The sequence below is a fragment of the Asterias rubens genome, chromosome 7 (genome assembly GCF_902459465.1).
Source record: "Asterias rubens chromosome 7, eAstRub1.3, whole genome shotgun sequence".
NCBI classification, from domain to species: Eukaryota; Metazoa; Echinodermata; class Asteroidea; order Forcipulatida; family Asteriidae; genus Asterias; species Asterias rubens.
In genome coordinates, this window is record NC_047068.1 from 5123053 (window position 1) to 5138856 (window position 15804).

At 38.5% G+C, this 15804-nt stretch overlaps 1 protein-coding gene across 2 annotated transcripts in view; it reads right to left on the minus strand.

The window, feature by feature from the left end:
* The window catches only part of LOC117292573 (RAD50-interacting protein 1-like), a 32761-nt gene extending 17771 nt beyond the window's left edge, over positions 1–14990 (minus strand). The window contains exons 1-12 of one of the 2 annotated variants that reach the window (XM_033774679.1): positions 14775–14990; positions 11332–11573; positions 9338–9511; positions 8822–8962; positions 7266–7422; positions 6740–6853; positions 6038–6263; positions 4083–4220; positions 3265–3464; positions 2548–2655; positions 2000–2154; positions 944–1124 (exon numbers count right to left, since the gene is read on the minus strand). In XM_033774679.1, coding sequence (XP_033630570.1) covers positions 944–1124; positions 2000–2154; positions 2548–2655; positions 3265–3464; positions 4083–4220; positions 6038–6263; positions 6740–6853; positions 7266–7422; positions 8822–8962; positions 9338–9511; positions 11332–11573; positions 14775–14930 — 1992 coding nt within the window. In that variant the 5' untranslated portion in view covers positions 14931–14990. Of the gene's footprint in view, positions 1–943; positions 1125–1999; positions 2155–2547; positions 2656–3264; positions 3465–4082; positions 4221–6037; positions 6264–6739; positions 6854–7265; positions 7423–8821; positions 8963–9337; positions 9569–11331; positions 11574–14774 lie in introns of both variants that reach the window. The other variant, XM_033774678.1, reaches the window with a different exon arrangement.
* Positions 14991–15804: the final 814 nt, after the last annotated feature.

The window sequence follows — 15804 nt, forward strand, 5'->3', positions numbered from 1 at the left end:
AACATCATTTACAATCACACTTCTACGCTGATGACACACAATTATACACAACTTTCAGTCCCAACTTGGTAGGTAATCACAACAACAACATCCTCTTGTCACTCTTGTCTCTTGTAAGTTCAATCCTTCTAAAACCAAGTTCATAATCATCTCTTCTCCACAACTCCGCAACAAAGTTCCCATCCAACACATTCAGATTGGCGATACCCTGGTCACACCAAGCACAGATGTACGAAATCTCGGCGTGCTCTTTGACCAGTGCATGAACCTAGAAAAACATGTTTCTCGTGTCTGCCAATCTTCCTACATGCACCTCAGACGCATCGCTAAGATCAGACGTCTTCTTTCCATGAAGGCAGCAGAGCAACTCATCCATGCGTTTATCACCTCCAGACTGGATTTCTGCAACAGTCTGCTTGCTGGCCTTCCACAGAGCACGCTGCAGCGCCTCCAATCTGTTCAGTGCGCTGCAGCACGTCTCTTGACTGGAAACAAATTGCATGACCACATCACTCCAATCCTTTTTAATCTACATTGGCTTCCCATCAAACAACGCATCAAATTCAAAACAATCATTCTCACTTTCAAGGCACTCCAAGGTTCAGCCCCACTCTATATTGCAAACCTGTTGACTCCCCGTACTACAAGACCGGGTCTTAGATTCACCAGCAACATGCTCCTTGTTCCCGGGTCTCGTCTAGCCAGCTACGGGGACAGGGGGTTTTCCATTACAGCACCCAGGCTCTGGAATTCACTCCCTGAAAACCTCAGGGAAATCCATAACATCTCCATCTTTCAGCATCAACTTAAGACACACCTGTTCACACTTGCTTTCCCTCTTTCCATCTTGACCGGCGCCTTTGAATGGTTTTTCACCAGATTTAGCGCGCCTTTATAAATGCTGTGTTATTATTATTATATTATGTGCATAATGAGCATTTACCTCTTCATAAATGAACTTGTTGAGGTCATGAGCTATTCCCTTCCACAGTGTATTGAAGACAGATGGACACAGTTGACTTCTTAATTGTAAGAGTCTTTCTTTCAACAACTGAAGGAGTTCACATAAGGAAGCAGAAAGGGCCGGTGTGATGTAGTCTTTGGCAGAAGGCATTGAAAACCATCTAGAAAAGAAATCAACAACTCATGTTCAACTTAAACACTAAGATAAACTAATGGTTTCTATTGTTTGAGTCATGGAGAACATGTTATAAATTAAGACATACTTTTTTGACCCCTGTTTTATCACATTCACTAATAATGTAAATAATGAAAGAGAGTCAATTTTGGAAACATTTCTGCTCATTTTCATAGACATGTATTTCCCAATGCTGCCTAAAACCCTGTTTGATAGGTGGAGGAAAATATTGTTGCATCAGGGCAAAAACTTTCTATCTCGATTTTGCAAAATTGTTTTAAATCACACAAAAATTTGTTGAGTGTACATCTGGTCTATTTGAAGCGGGTTACAACAATTTCATTCTCAGGCATAATGTAAGTGTGACATGAAGGTTAGGTGCTACAATGATTAGGTTGTTATCTATGTAATCAAGAAACATTTCTCTACGACATGAACACATCTTTTCATTCCAATATTTTCCAGCATAGTGTGTACTCAATATTAACCAAAGTTATATATGTTTTTAATGATTTTTTGCCAATTTGCAGCAATGTCACTTGTGACTACTGTCCAAAATGTTTACCTCTGTTGAGGTCAACCGTATAAATGCTGCGTTACCTAAATGTGCCACTTACTTTATTAAACCAAGATTACTATAATTATGACATAAATTAAGAAAACAGAATTAGCAGTTTAAAACTGCTTAATACCAACACAAGGATCTATGGTATTAATGCCAACAATAGTTAATGGCTTGACATTTCAACCCTAGCAGAGTCTTTCTTGAAGGCTAAAGGACCAAATTGATGACATAAATTGAGTACTCATCTAGATTCCACATTTTCCAACAGAGGAGTATATCATTCCTGGGTAACTTACTTGTCTTTGCGGTAGGGTCTTCCTCTACTCTTGATGTCATTAATGACTGTCCTTAGTAACGTTGCTGTCATGTCATCTCTAAGGAGACCATATAAATGAAGAATGTCATCAAAGACAGTAGCTTCTAAGACATCCATCTGAGTCTCTCCAAGAACCTGCAAGATTAAAGAAAGAATGAACACTCAATCATTAATTATTAACTGATCAAGGATGTGTACAAAAATAACAAAATTTTAAATGGATTTCAATTTTGCATCAGGGATAAAGAAAAATAGTTTCTTTTTACCCTTACAAGTTACACCAATGTGTGCTAAGCACTGTATTTTCCAGACTTTCCAGTGTTCTGTGAAAAATCATTACCAATCAAACATAGGATTCCAACAGCCTCTAGCCACCGCTCAAGTAATGCAAGGGTTGTGAGTTCAAAACAAATTCGCATGATTTGCATTTGACCTTACTTTACAGAGACAAGTGGGACTCAGACTCGGACAAAAGGGGACTTAGACTCAGATTACAGGGACTTATTACAGCACTAGTGTCTAGTTTACCTGTGACATCTTGCTAACATCTTGGTTGGAAGTCAGAGTTTCCAAGGCACTGTTAAAACTCTCCATTGTCTCCTGCTCCTTGCTATAAAATTGAAGCTGAAGAAAGAACTGAAAGGACAAAACAGACATACATGTACAACATTGTCATGTCAAATAGGCCCAAGATCAACATTTTATATTTCAGTTGTACTTTAGGTCTCCCATTTAGGCACAATTCATTTATTAAGACTTATAATTTAATGTTTGAAGAGACGAGTCAAGTAGAAGTATACATGAATAGAGAGAGAGAGGCAGGGCAGAAAGCACAAAAAGCCAAGGGATAAAGAGACAGGGGGTCGAGGGAAGGGGCTGGTTTGACCACAAGAGTTTGCAAATACAAAGAACATCAAAGGTGAGAAGAGGGAGAAAAGGTAATTAATTATGAAAGAGGCAGACTAAGAAGGGGGATATGTGTGGGGAAAAGGAGAAGGTAAAGACAAAAGGTGATTAGTAAAATATTCTTCTTTGATGTTTAGACCGTTAAGTTGAATAGTCTGAAGATCTCTGTGGTTACTCAGAAACTTTGAGTAAGAAATGGAGTAATAAGGAAGATTGAAGTGATGTTCTACAGGTGTATCAGCTTTTGGAAATAATCAATTCCTTGAATAAAATCTTCAACTTGCCAAATGACATGTCTCTCATCTTCTGAGAAGCAAAGCTACACTAGTCTACACTCACCACTTGCTCAGACCATTCTTTGAGGATATCCATGATATAATTGACACCATTAAGGATTGCACTATGTCTTCCAGCAAGGGGATCATTTAATTCCAACTTCATGACTTGCAAGAGGCGGACTCTAAAGTCATCTAGAAGATAAAGTTGCAACTCCAGAAATCTCAGATGATGAGTTGGGGAAGGAAGGACCTTGTAACGCTCTGAAAAATTAAAAGAGCAGAATATTAATCTTCAAAGAACACAACAATTCTTCTATCATTTCACAATGTTATAAACTTAAGGAGCATAAATGAAACTTGTTTAAGTGTTACATTTAACTTAAGCATTCTTGATGGTTTTTTTGTTAATTAATGATTAAGGGCATAAATTCTCTGAAGCTAGACCGTCAAGGAGAGACGAGCAATGTGAGAAGCAATAGCAAACAACAAGAAGCTACAAAAATGAATCTTTCAAATTTATCATTCCATTAAGGAGTTTCTAACACGAAGAGCCTTCAATTAGGAAAACTGAGAGCACAAACAAAATACAATTTTTTACAGAGTCAGAGGCTGTGGAAGACTCACACAATTCTTTGTAAATGTTTTTATTTCTACTTCCCTATAAATGTCTACAAACATATGCCAACTGCATATAGCTACAAGGCAACCTTGGTGGTCTAGTTGGTAAGACATCTGCTCTAGATTGGCAAAGGTCATAGGTTCCAATCCCACCCGATTAATGCGCTGTGATTTTGTCACAGGATTCAGGAAAGTACTGAGAGGCACATTGGTGCAAGGGTTAAACCAACAATATTCTTTATCCCCATCTTTGATACCAACCTGTAATAACCAACATTAATGTCATGAAACTCTCTACACACTCAGGTACTTTAAGATCATCAGTTTCTTCTAGGTCTCGATACTGTGGTAGCCAAGCTGTTGGGAGACCTAGTAAGGAATCAATCTTCTCAACAGCAACTGTAGATTACAGAAGAGAAACAAAAAGGAATACAAATAGAGAATCAGTAACTGTAGATTACAGAAGAGAAACAAAAAGGAATACAAATAGAGAATCAGCAACTGTAGATTACAGAAGAGAAACAAAAAGGAATACTAATAGAGAATCAGCAACTGTAGATTACAGAAGAAAACAAAAAGGAATACAAATAGAGAATCAGTAACTGTAGATTACAGAAGAGAAACAAAAGGAATACAAATAGAGGATCAGTAACTGTAGATTACAGAAGAGAAACAAAAAGGAATACAAATAGAGAATCAGTAACTGTAGATTACAGAAGAGAAACAAAAAGGAATACAAATAGAGAATCAGCAACTGTAGATTACAGAAGAAAACAAAAAGGAATACAAATAGAGGAATCAGCAACTGTAGATTACAGAAGAGAAACAAAAAGGAATACAAATAGAGAATCAGCAACTGTAGATTACAGAAGAGAAACAAAAAGGAATACAAATAGAGGAATCAGCAACTGTAGATTACAAAAGAGAAACAAAAAGGAATACAAATAGAGGATCAGCAACTGTAGATTACAGAACAGAAACAAAAAGGAATACAAATAGAGAATCAGTAACTGTAGATTACAGAACAGAAACAAAAAGGAATACAAATAGAGGATCAGCAACTGTAGATTACAGAAGAGAAACAAAAAGGAATACAAATAGAGAATCAGTAACTGTAGATTACAGAAGAGAAACAAAAAGGAATACAAATAGAGGATCAGCAACTGTAGATTACAGAACAGAAACAAAAAGGAATACAAATAGAGAATCAGTAACTGTAGATTACAGAACAGAAACAAAAAGGAATACAAATAGAGGATCAGCAACTGTAGATTACAGAAGAGAAACAAAAAGGAATACAAATAGAGAATCAGTAACTGTAGATTACAGAAGAGAAACAAAAAGGAATACAAATAGAGAATCAGCAACTGTAGATTACAGAAGAGAAACAAAAAGGAATACAAATAGAGGATCAGTAACTGTAGATTACAGAAGAGAAACACAAAGGAATACAAATAGAGAATCAGTAACTGTAGATTACAGAAGAGAAACAAAAAGGAATACAAATAGAGGATCAGTAACTGTAGATTACAGAAGAGAAACAAAAAGGAATACAAATAGAGAATCAGTAACTGTAGATTACAGAAGAAAACAAAAAGGAATACAAATAGAGAATCAGTAACTGTAGATTACAGAAGAAAACAAAAAGGAATACAAATAGAGAATCAGTAACTGTAGATTACAGAAGAAAACAAAAAGGAATACAAATAGAGAATCAGTAACTGTAGATTACAGAAGAGAAACAAAAAGGAATACAAATAGAGGAATCAGTTGCTTCACAACCAGAAACCCTTTTACAACTAAAGTGAGCATCCAAATTACTAAATCATACAAAATTCAGTTTTCTTGTGGTTTTGTTTTTAAAGGTCTGTAAAACTGTGCTATACATTATGTCTCATCTAACTAAATTTTCAAGACTTTATTTAATTGTGAAAGTAAAATGTTTCATTTCCCGCATTTTTTTATAGTATTTTTTGTATTAGAGTTCGCCCCAAACAAGGCTACAAGCCACTCTTGGTTTGGGACCACAATAAGAACAATTATTATTAGAAAAGATACAAACAGTATCCCCAGGGAGCTGAGAAAGATTAAAGGAATGATATTGGCCCATGGTCCTGGCCACTAAATGTTAAGTGTAATGATACGGTTATTGTAAAATGCACTACACATGAAATAGTTATTGTTATTATTGTTATACAAAGCACAATGTAACTTACATTTCTTCTCTACAACAAGCCATCTCTCAAAACATTCCTTCCCAGTTAAGACATAAAGACATCCTGGTTGATTCTGAGGATAGTTGTAATTATTCCTTAGTTCCCGATCAAACATTAAATGTTCATCAATTGTATGAGATAGAAGATGTTCATCATATAGAAGCTCTGGGATGTCACGCTGAAGCTTGGATGCTACGATGTTCAGAAGGCCACGGGTGAATTCAACCTAATAATAAGAATTGTAATTAATGTTGAATTTGCATAAGGGATAAAGAGAAACTAATTTTGGTTTAACCCTTGAGGGCCGGTCCCACTGCAGCGATTACTAGAACGATAACGATAACGACGCAAAGAGAACGCATTCTATTGGTTGAATGAGCGTGTGCGTGTTCTGGAGCAATTTAACCAATAGAGTGTGTTCTCTCTGCGTCGTGATCAGTATCGTTTTCGTTATCGCTGCAGTGTGACTCGGCCTTTACACCAATGTGTGTAAGAACTGTATCATAAGTATTTTCAGGAGTGACAAACAAAACCCATTACTCGGATGGGATTCGTACCCACAGAGATTGTGAAAGACTGTGTAGGCTCTGTGTGCTTTAGTACCTTAGCATTGATATGACCAAAAACAAAACCCATTACTCGGGTGGGATTCGCACCCACAGAGATTGTGAAAGACTGTGTAGGCTCTGTGTGCTTTAGTACCTTAGCATTGATATGACCAAGATGTTCAGCATCCAGGATTGGCTGGAAGATATTCTCTAAGAAGTCGCTGTGATCTCGGATCCAATTCAAGACTTGAGTCAAGTACCACTCCGGCTGAAAATAGAAACAAATTTAAACTTCACAAATAGTTTGACGTTACGTTATTATATTTGAAACATTAATACTGGTTCACATCTTTAGATTGGGCCAAGATTGCCACGAGAAGTGGGCCAATATTGACAGGAGAAGTTGGGTGGCTTGTGGTGCTTGGCTTGCCAAACCAGACTGGGAATACAAGATAAGCCGATAGTGATGCTGTGCCATGCCTACCTTGTAGAAATATGTGATCGAGGGAGGGGCATTTTTCAGGCTTAAAAGTCTCAGCACAACAATGGGTATGGAGAATAAGGGGTAGTAGTTAAGGTAAAAGTGGAACCGATGCCTCAAATCAACCAATGGCACCCACAGTACATGCTGTGGTGCCCTGTGCTTTTGCAGTGGTGCCATTTCCAGAAATAAAAATTACCTTATCCAGTCCATTGGTTTGCTTCTTGCCGTGGAAGTGATAACGAAATCTCTTATGAAGTGGTTTGAGCAGCAAGTACAGAGGGAGGAGTAAAGGTCGCGACCCTGGAAGATGGTTATACTCCTGGGTGGAGGTATCTTCAGACGCTAAAGAATCTCTAGATTAACTACTAAGGAATAAGTCAACTAGCTCCAAGTCCTTTCAATAATTTAAAAGATTAAATCTTTTACTAAATCTCCCAGAAAACAGTTCCAATCAACACCTTGCATTATGATGGCACAAGCCCAAGACAGTCCACCCACTGTGGCCAATGAAGAGCTAACATTGGCTGAGAGAGTCACATGCAGCTGGTGCCTGTGTCTATTGTTTGGCATCAAAGATGGCGGCCAATGCAAAGTAATAGTTGAGAAATCTATATTTATGCACACGCACAAAAACGATTTTGGAGTAGTCTCATAAAACTGCTTAAATCACACAAACTTACTATAAGCACAATTGGAACAAATCCTGTTAAGCAGCTTGAGTCTACCCAACAAAATATCATAAACTATAGAATGTGGGCAAGTAAACTAATAAATAGTGAACATTTATAGACTGAAATTTTCTGACAAATATAATAATCTAATTTCAATACCAAACTTCAATTCTGAATGTAAACATTTCCAATAGATTTGCGTCAACGGACAGTAGCCTACGACGATTGATGATGATTGTTTAGAACTCAGTGATAGAACAACCAATTGGTAAAACTGTGTCCAGAACTAACTGTGTACAGAAATATACTGCGTACATGTGTGTTGTTGATGCATACACACTTAATAAGCACAAGTGGAATGTAGTGGAATGTAGTGGAATGTAGTGCGTACTACAAGACCGGGTCTAAGATTCACCAGCAACATGCTCCTTGTTCCCCGGTCTCGTCTAGCCAGCTACGGGGATAGGGGTTTTTTCATTACAGCACCCAGACTCTGGAATTCACTTTCTGAAAACCTCAGGGAAATAACATCTCCATCTTTCAGCAGCAACTCAAGATACACCTCTTTACACTTGCTTTCCCTACTACTTGAGAATTCCCTCTTTTCCATCTTGACTGGCGCCTCTGAATGGTTTTACACCAGATTTAGTGCCCCTTTATAAATGCTGTGGAATGGTTAATGATTATTATTATTAGTGTGTCTATGTCCCATATACCAGGATACCAAAGGCCGAATGGTGCGTGGGACACCAACACACTACTGTACTACATGTTTCAAGCTCCCTAATAATGAAACGCATTGAGCAGAGTTTCAATAGCAAAACACGCAGGCTGCAACATAATGTGGTGATATGATATAATATCACACTGTTGTTGCTATCGATCGACCAATCAGAATTGAGAATTTAGTCTGCTTGAAGATAATACAATAAATCATTATGCGGGCTCAATAGTGTTTCTACCATTCAAAACCTGACAAAAGAAAATTTAGTCTGGCATAGTATCATTTAAAACCAGAGGGGGATGACGTTGAAAGGTCAGATAGGAGGGTTTTATAACGAATGGACACTCCAAAGGATACGGTAATTGCAGTTTGACAAGCTGACCAAAAAGTATCTCAACTCTTTCCTTAAGTTCAGCTTGCTGAGCTGGTGGTGGTGGCATTGGTACAGCACTACTAACAAATGGCCAGTTTAACGCCGCCAGTACTTCTTCAAACTCACTGTAAGAAATGTTAAAAATCAAAATAACAGGTTGACATGAAAAATACTGGGGAGGAAACACTTTCAATAATTAGGCACTTTATCCTGGGTGGTTGAGCACTGATGTAGTAACTTAGACCTAATTTCATGGCACTTATTACAACAAAATTCTCCCCTTTTATGTCAATCCTGTGATTCACTGGGCCATAAAATTATGCGAAAAGTAGCACCATGACATTGGCCCCTGCTCAGGTAGATCACTAAGATAGTTAACTAAATAAGGGGATTGAAACTAAGCTTGCTAACTTCTCTTTGAGGATCTTGTGCCAAAACAACATCGTTGAAGTGACAAATGAAACAAGGTTGGTGCACTAAATAAAGGGATTGAAACTAACCTTGCTAACTTCTCTTTGAGGATCTTGTACCAAAACAACACCGTTGAAGTGACAAATGAAACAAGGTTGGTGCACGATGATCCATGCAGCACTTCAATAACTTGAGTAAGTTTAGCAAAGTGAGTAACAGCACTTGGCATAGCACCAGCGGATATCCCTTTCTGAACCTCGGAGCTGTGGAAGAGTTTGAATGGAGCTGAGTTGACCAGGAGAGAGCCTTGGATCTCTGAGCTGTTAGTGTCAAAAGATAACGGTGCAAGGGGTGCAAGTTTGGCAGAATTCACGGCAGGTGGGTGCAGGATACAGGACAGAGAGGGGAGGGGGAGGGAGGGTTAAGGTTAATAGAGGGTAGGAAAAGGTAGGCAAACAAAAGCAACTTATTGTTAGTTTGCACTCAACAAATTAACAGCTATGACTTTTATAAGCAAATGATTTAAACTCAGTTTCAGATAAACATAAAGATAGTGTGCAAACTCCAAACACCAAATTGTTTATCATTTTGATACATGATTCAGTTCAATTTAGTTAGAAAACTAATCTCAAAGATTTTCAGCCAAGACCACATTGTTCACCACAGGCTAGAAGGCTGAAATCTAGGTTTGGACTAGATTGCTATGCAAATATTGAAACAACGAGACAACTAGGAATATTAGCTGGCTACTGACAGGTTAGTATGCAGGTTCTTCATAATTATGTGAACAAAAAGGATTTTGAGAAATAAAACAAATTATTCCCACCACCAGGCCTTATCACACAGACACAGACCATCGCCTCTTTTGTTTCCTCTTTATCAGAAAAATCTACTCTGCGGTAGTAGAATATAGCAAGACATGTTCTTTAAAGAACATAATCTGCCTATCGAGATATACAAATGGTGTTAGTACAAACCATATAAAGACAGAAAAAAAAGTAACGCAGCTGTTGTAAAAGCACCTACAATTTTAAAATTGTTACTCATATTCTAAAAATGAAAATACCAGAAGACGGAAAATTTAGTTACGGTGATTTTGACACCTCGTTAGTTACAATCAGTCAAGTATTGTTGTCGCAGTATGTGCTTGAAGGTGAAAAGTGCCCATTTCCATTGTTGCAGTAACTACTATTGAAATGACTGATCTCTCCTCTGATTCAATTTTTAAAAGCTGTTCTTGTCAATAGGAGTTACTGCAACAATGGAAATGGGCACTTTTCACCTGTAATCACTTACCACGACAACAATTCTCGACCGATTGTAACAAACGAGGTGTCTCGTTTTAAAATTATAGGTGCTTTTCCCAAAACTGCGTTACTTTTTTTGCTGTCTTTAGACATTGATACCTCACCTCACTCTGACCTCTCCTCATGACATTGATTTAATACTAATGTATGTCACATTATGGTACTTTAAAGGCAGTGGACACTATAGGTAATTACTCAAAATAATTATAAGCTTAAAACCTTACTTGATGACGAGTAATGGGGAGAGGTTGATGGTATAAAACATTGTGAGAAACGGCTCCCTCTGAAGTGCATTTCAATTTTCCACAAATTTGATTTCGAGACCTCAAGATTAGAACTTGAGGTCTCGAAATCAAGCATCTGAAAGCACACAACTTCGTGTGACAAGGGTGTTTTTTCTTTCATTATTATCTCGCAATTTCAATGACCGATTGAGCTCAAATTTTCACAGGTTGGGTATTTGATGCAAATGTTGAGATACACCAAGTGAGAAGACTGGTCTTTCGACAGTAACCAACAGTGTCCATTGTCTTTAAACTTGCCCTTTACCATGTTTACAAAAAGGCATTATAAGGCTTTTATTATGACAACACAAGACAAGGTTAATATTTTATATACTCCAATTTGAGCATGTTTCTAATAAATGCAGTCTTTTCTTTCCAATAGCTAGATGCTTGATAATAAGAAATTGTTGCCTCAAAATGTGTTGCTGAGGACAGAAAGCAAAAAGGTTGTACCATATTGAGCTAATACTGAAAATGATGTTTATTGATCACCTTAGATCCTCTACCAGCGCCAACCATTTCATATACTCCATACATCTTTCAAGCTCTTGAACTTCTTCTGTCTTCTTGTCAAGTTCATCTACGATCAGCTCAGCCCGATTAAGATGGCTATTAATGGCTCTTCGTGATTGTTTGTGAGAAGAAGTCAATGTTTCAATCTTCCATGTTGCTTGTTGCGCTTCTTGGAGAGCTCCTTGTATTCTTGTTGGTGTTTCGGTGCTGACTGCTGTCAGCTTTACAAAGGAAACAAATAAAGATGTTCAAATAATGTATATAAGCAGCCTAAAGATAAGGTATCATATACACTGTTGAGACCTGACCTTTGACCCCAAAGACTCTAATTGTTGACTTCAGTTTAAAGTTTAAAGTCATCAGTTTCAAGCACAACAACTAATGAGTACAATTAAATGCCTGATGTGGCAGTGGCAGTGGCAGCTAGAAGCCACTCAGTAGGTAATTTTTTAAAAGGTCTTGTTAGGGCCCGGTTATTGGGTTTGGCCTAATACGTAGCTGGATATTGCTTAGTCACATTGGATCACCGTCAGATCATAGACCTTATTCTTATTGCTGTTGGGCGCAAAAATCAATCCTTCTGCAAACTTCAGCCTGCACACCGGCAGGCCTGATACTTCACAGAGACAACGAAGGCGATTGCCTCCGTGTTCCCTGGTCATTGCCTTGGTGCCCTTGAAATGCTCTCAGTAAAAATTTACAGTTTCCTCATAGGGTGCCCTTTACCAAGAAGAAAATGCCTTGGTGCCCTTGCCCTTTCAAAAGCAAAGCATACAGCCCTGCACCAGATGTTCCACGCAAATTTCAAGCCCTGCGCAAATTTGATGATGTCATAAACTTTTTTTTTACCAGCTTTTGCAGTGTCAAACCATGAATCAAAAGTCATTTTGGCAACTTTTTATTCCACATCACACTTTTTCAAAAAGAATCAGCTTGAGAATTTAAAAAGGTTCTTTAATATTTTCAGACCAACTGGACTTTAGGCTAAAAAAGTCCATAAATGGCCATGTCCAGGAACTGGGCCCTATGCTGCACCCTGTCTGGTTATTTATGGCGTGCAGTTTAGGTTGAGCATGGTGAAATGTACGTGCGAACTTCATCCGCAGGCGTAAAATTTATGCCTGCAAATTTCACTCCCAAAAGCTTGAAGTTTGCGCTGCCAATCTTGAAGATTGCACGCGCAAGCTTCAAGCAAGCTTGTATGGGCATAGTTGCGATAACATAACCCTTCTTGTTATAACAACTAGTGCGGGCAGCCAGTTTGTGCCCAACATTCATTGGCAATTCGCCTAGTTGACGTTGCCAAACAGCCAAAAGGCATTTTGGGAAGAAACAGGGCACTGCATGCACCTTTTTCCTTCTCATAATCAATATGGGCCTCTTTCACTTTCTCTTTCAGCTTCAGCCATTCATTCATCACTATGCAGATAACTTTCCGTATGGCGCCACCACTTTTTCACTCATTTTTACCAAAAGGGATATCTCATTGAGGTAAATTAGATACTATAATAATTATTTCATATCGAATGAAAAAGTGGTGACACCATACGGAAACATTTCCAACGAGGCATAATTCTGGTACGGTAGCAATATTTACCAGAAACGTGCAAAATCTACTGGTGATTGTTATAACAACAGCCGAATGGGCGGATTTGTGCTGACAATAAAAAAAAAGGACAATCATCATATTAGCCCTGGTAGGATGTCAGTCAGTGCCACTGCACTGACGTCCTGGGTATAAAGGCTCTGTACAATGCGAACACAAGTTTGACTACAATTTTCTTTATTTTTTACCTGATTTGAGAAGTTGAAATACCATTCATATATTCATAGTGTCCCTCACTATATTCTCAACGAGTTTACAGCTAACAAATATATCCATGGAAGAAATTATTTCCGAAAATATGTCAAAGTTTTGCACTGGCGATGTGGTCATCATGTACCAATTGATAGTATGACCCCAAGTGTGCATGGCTTTGAGTACAGTGCATTATCTTGCCGCTATTCGCCGTCAACTGGGTAGGTTCCGTCAACTCGCCCACTGGCGATGTGATCATCGTGTACCAATTGATAGTGTGAGCCCAAGTGCGCATGGCTTTGAGTACAGTGCATTATCTTGCCGCTATTCGCCGTCAACTGGGTAGGTGCCGTTAACTCGCCTTCAACTCCTCCAATATACATTTTAAAATCCAGGAGGCATAAAACTGTAAAATATTCCAGCTCAAATAGAATTTTTATAAGGTTCAGGTTGAATTTCGGTTACAAAAATTAATTTTTTTTTCTTGTGAAAAAAAATATTTCTAAGCAGCAAAGCCGTCTGCCGCCATTTTGCTTTTTTACAGTGCTTCTTGTACATGTGCGGACAACAGAGGGCGCTTTCCTGCGCGCGTATATATATTTTTTGGGGGATGGTTAGCATGCACTTATTTATGGTAAAAAGTGGCATGCTTCCAGCACATGGAGTCTTGGCACAAGACGTCAATGTTCGGTATCGCATAGTTCTGCGCTTTGTGTAAATTGCTCGCTGACTATAGTATTATCCATCTGCTTAGTGTTTGGTTGACGCAAGTTGATGGCGGTTTGGCTGCAAATAGTAGGCCGCCAGTGATCAGTGCAAGAAAGCGTTTACATGGAAGTTAGTGCACGACGTGGGATCGGAAAACGTAAATTTCAATTTTCTTTTCACAAAATATTAACACCAAAGGAGAAAATTCAACAATTTTAAATATACGAGCTTGGAGTTCAAACTACAAGGAACATTGTGAGTAAAAGTTCAGACTCCCGAGTTAGGTTCAGGTAACAGATTTTTGAAATTTTTTCACAATGGAACGGGACCTTTATACCCTGGACTCCGTTGCGTTGCCTGCAATGGAGTAGTCCAACCTGGGCTACATCATATCAACATTTAAAGGGAAGGTACACATTTGGTAACTACTCAAAACAAATGTTAACTTAAAAACTGACTTGGTAACGAGCATTGGAGAGCTGATGATAGTAGTATAAAACATTGTGAGAAAAGGCTCCCTCTGAAGTAGCATAGATTTCGAAATAGAGGTAATTTCCTAATAAAATACTTCTACTACTACTACTACTACTACTAGGGGCCTACTACTAACTAGCTAGAAGTTTTTTATTTTTTTTCCCTATCTATCTGGAGCACACAATGCGTCCAACTCCAACAAGGGTGTTTTTCTTTTACCATTTTCTCCCAACTCCGATGACCAATTGAACTCAAATTTTCACAGGTTTTTGATGTTAATAAAATATGTTGAGATACTCCAAGTGAGGACACTGGTCTTTGACAACTACCAAAAGTGTACCTTCCATAACAATAATAATGGAATGTGTGTCGGAAATACACGACTATACATGCATTTAAAGTTAAACCTTAACGAAACAGATTAAGAAGAAGTAGACTAAACCTGCTTCTCTAGAATATTCCTTTCCTCCAATGCACCATTAAGAAGCTCCTCGGCCTTAGAAAGGCTCTTAATATCTTCACCAATCTGTCCATCAATCAAACAACACACTTCACGACGTAGCGTTGACTCGCTAGCTGTGTCACTGTCAATCTCCATTTTTGCCAATGTTTACAAAATTCACCGCTCTTCTCGCTGCTGCAGCGCATGCAGTCTACATGCACTGCCTGTCTGTCGTGTTTACTAAGTAGTAGTGTGACGTGTTCGATTAGTCAGACCCCTAGTAAAACACATTAAAAAAGACCTATGTGGGTTTGGGTACCAGCAAGAATTCACAAATCTAAACGTAGACTTTATGACAAGTCGTTAGGCGCAGTCTGTTTGTTACTAACACACATTCTGCCGTTCATGCAAACAGTCACAGTATTATTATACACATGCAACGGTCGTAGGTAGCGCGTGGTTGCCACCATTGATCTCTATTATATAATGACTCTCACACACATACTGGGATCGAGGATGAGTATACCGTCCCCGTGACCACACCGCGCTTAACAATTACCGACTTGATTTCAAGACTAATCTAAACGAAGCGACAAAGCAAGTTAGACTTGTTGATGTAAAGTCTGGGTGTCAGGACACTTCGTACCTTTGCCACTTCGTACCCTGGACACTTCGTACCTTTTGAAGGTACGAAGTGTCTTTGGACACTTCGTACCTTGGACACTTCGTACCTTCCCTTGAGACACTTCGTACCTTCCCGTGAGACACTTCGTACCTTCTCACGAGACACTTCGTACCTTCAGACGAGACACTTCGTACCTTCAGGATTTCTGCATAGTTTCTGAATTTCTGCATCAACTGAAGGGTCACATTGCTAGTGTCGCCAATAGACTTATTGCACCGATTGAGGACATAAGTGCATTATTTAAACAAAAAGGAAACAAAAATTATTTCTAATATCTAAGAACAACTTAAAAACACTTACAAGAAACACCCAAACACTTCACAACCCCAAGGATATTCCACAAAT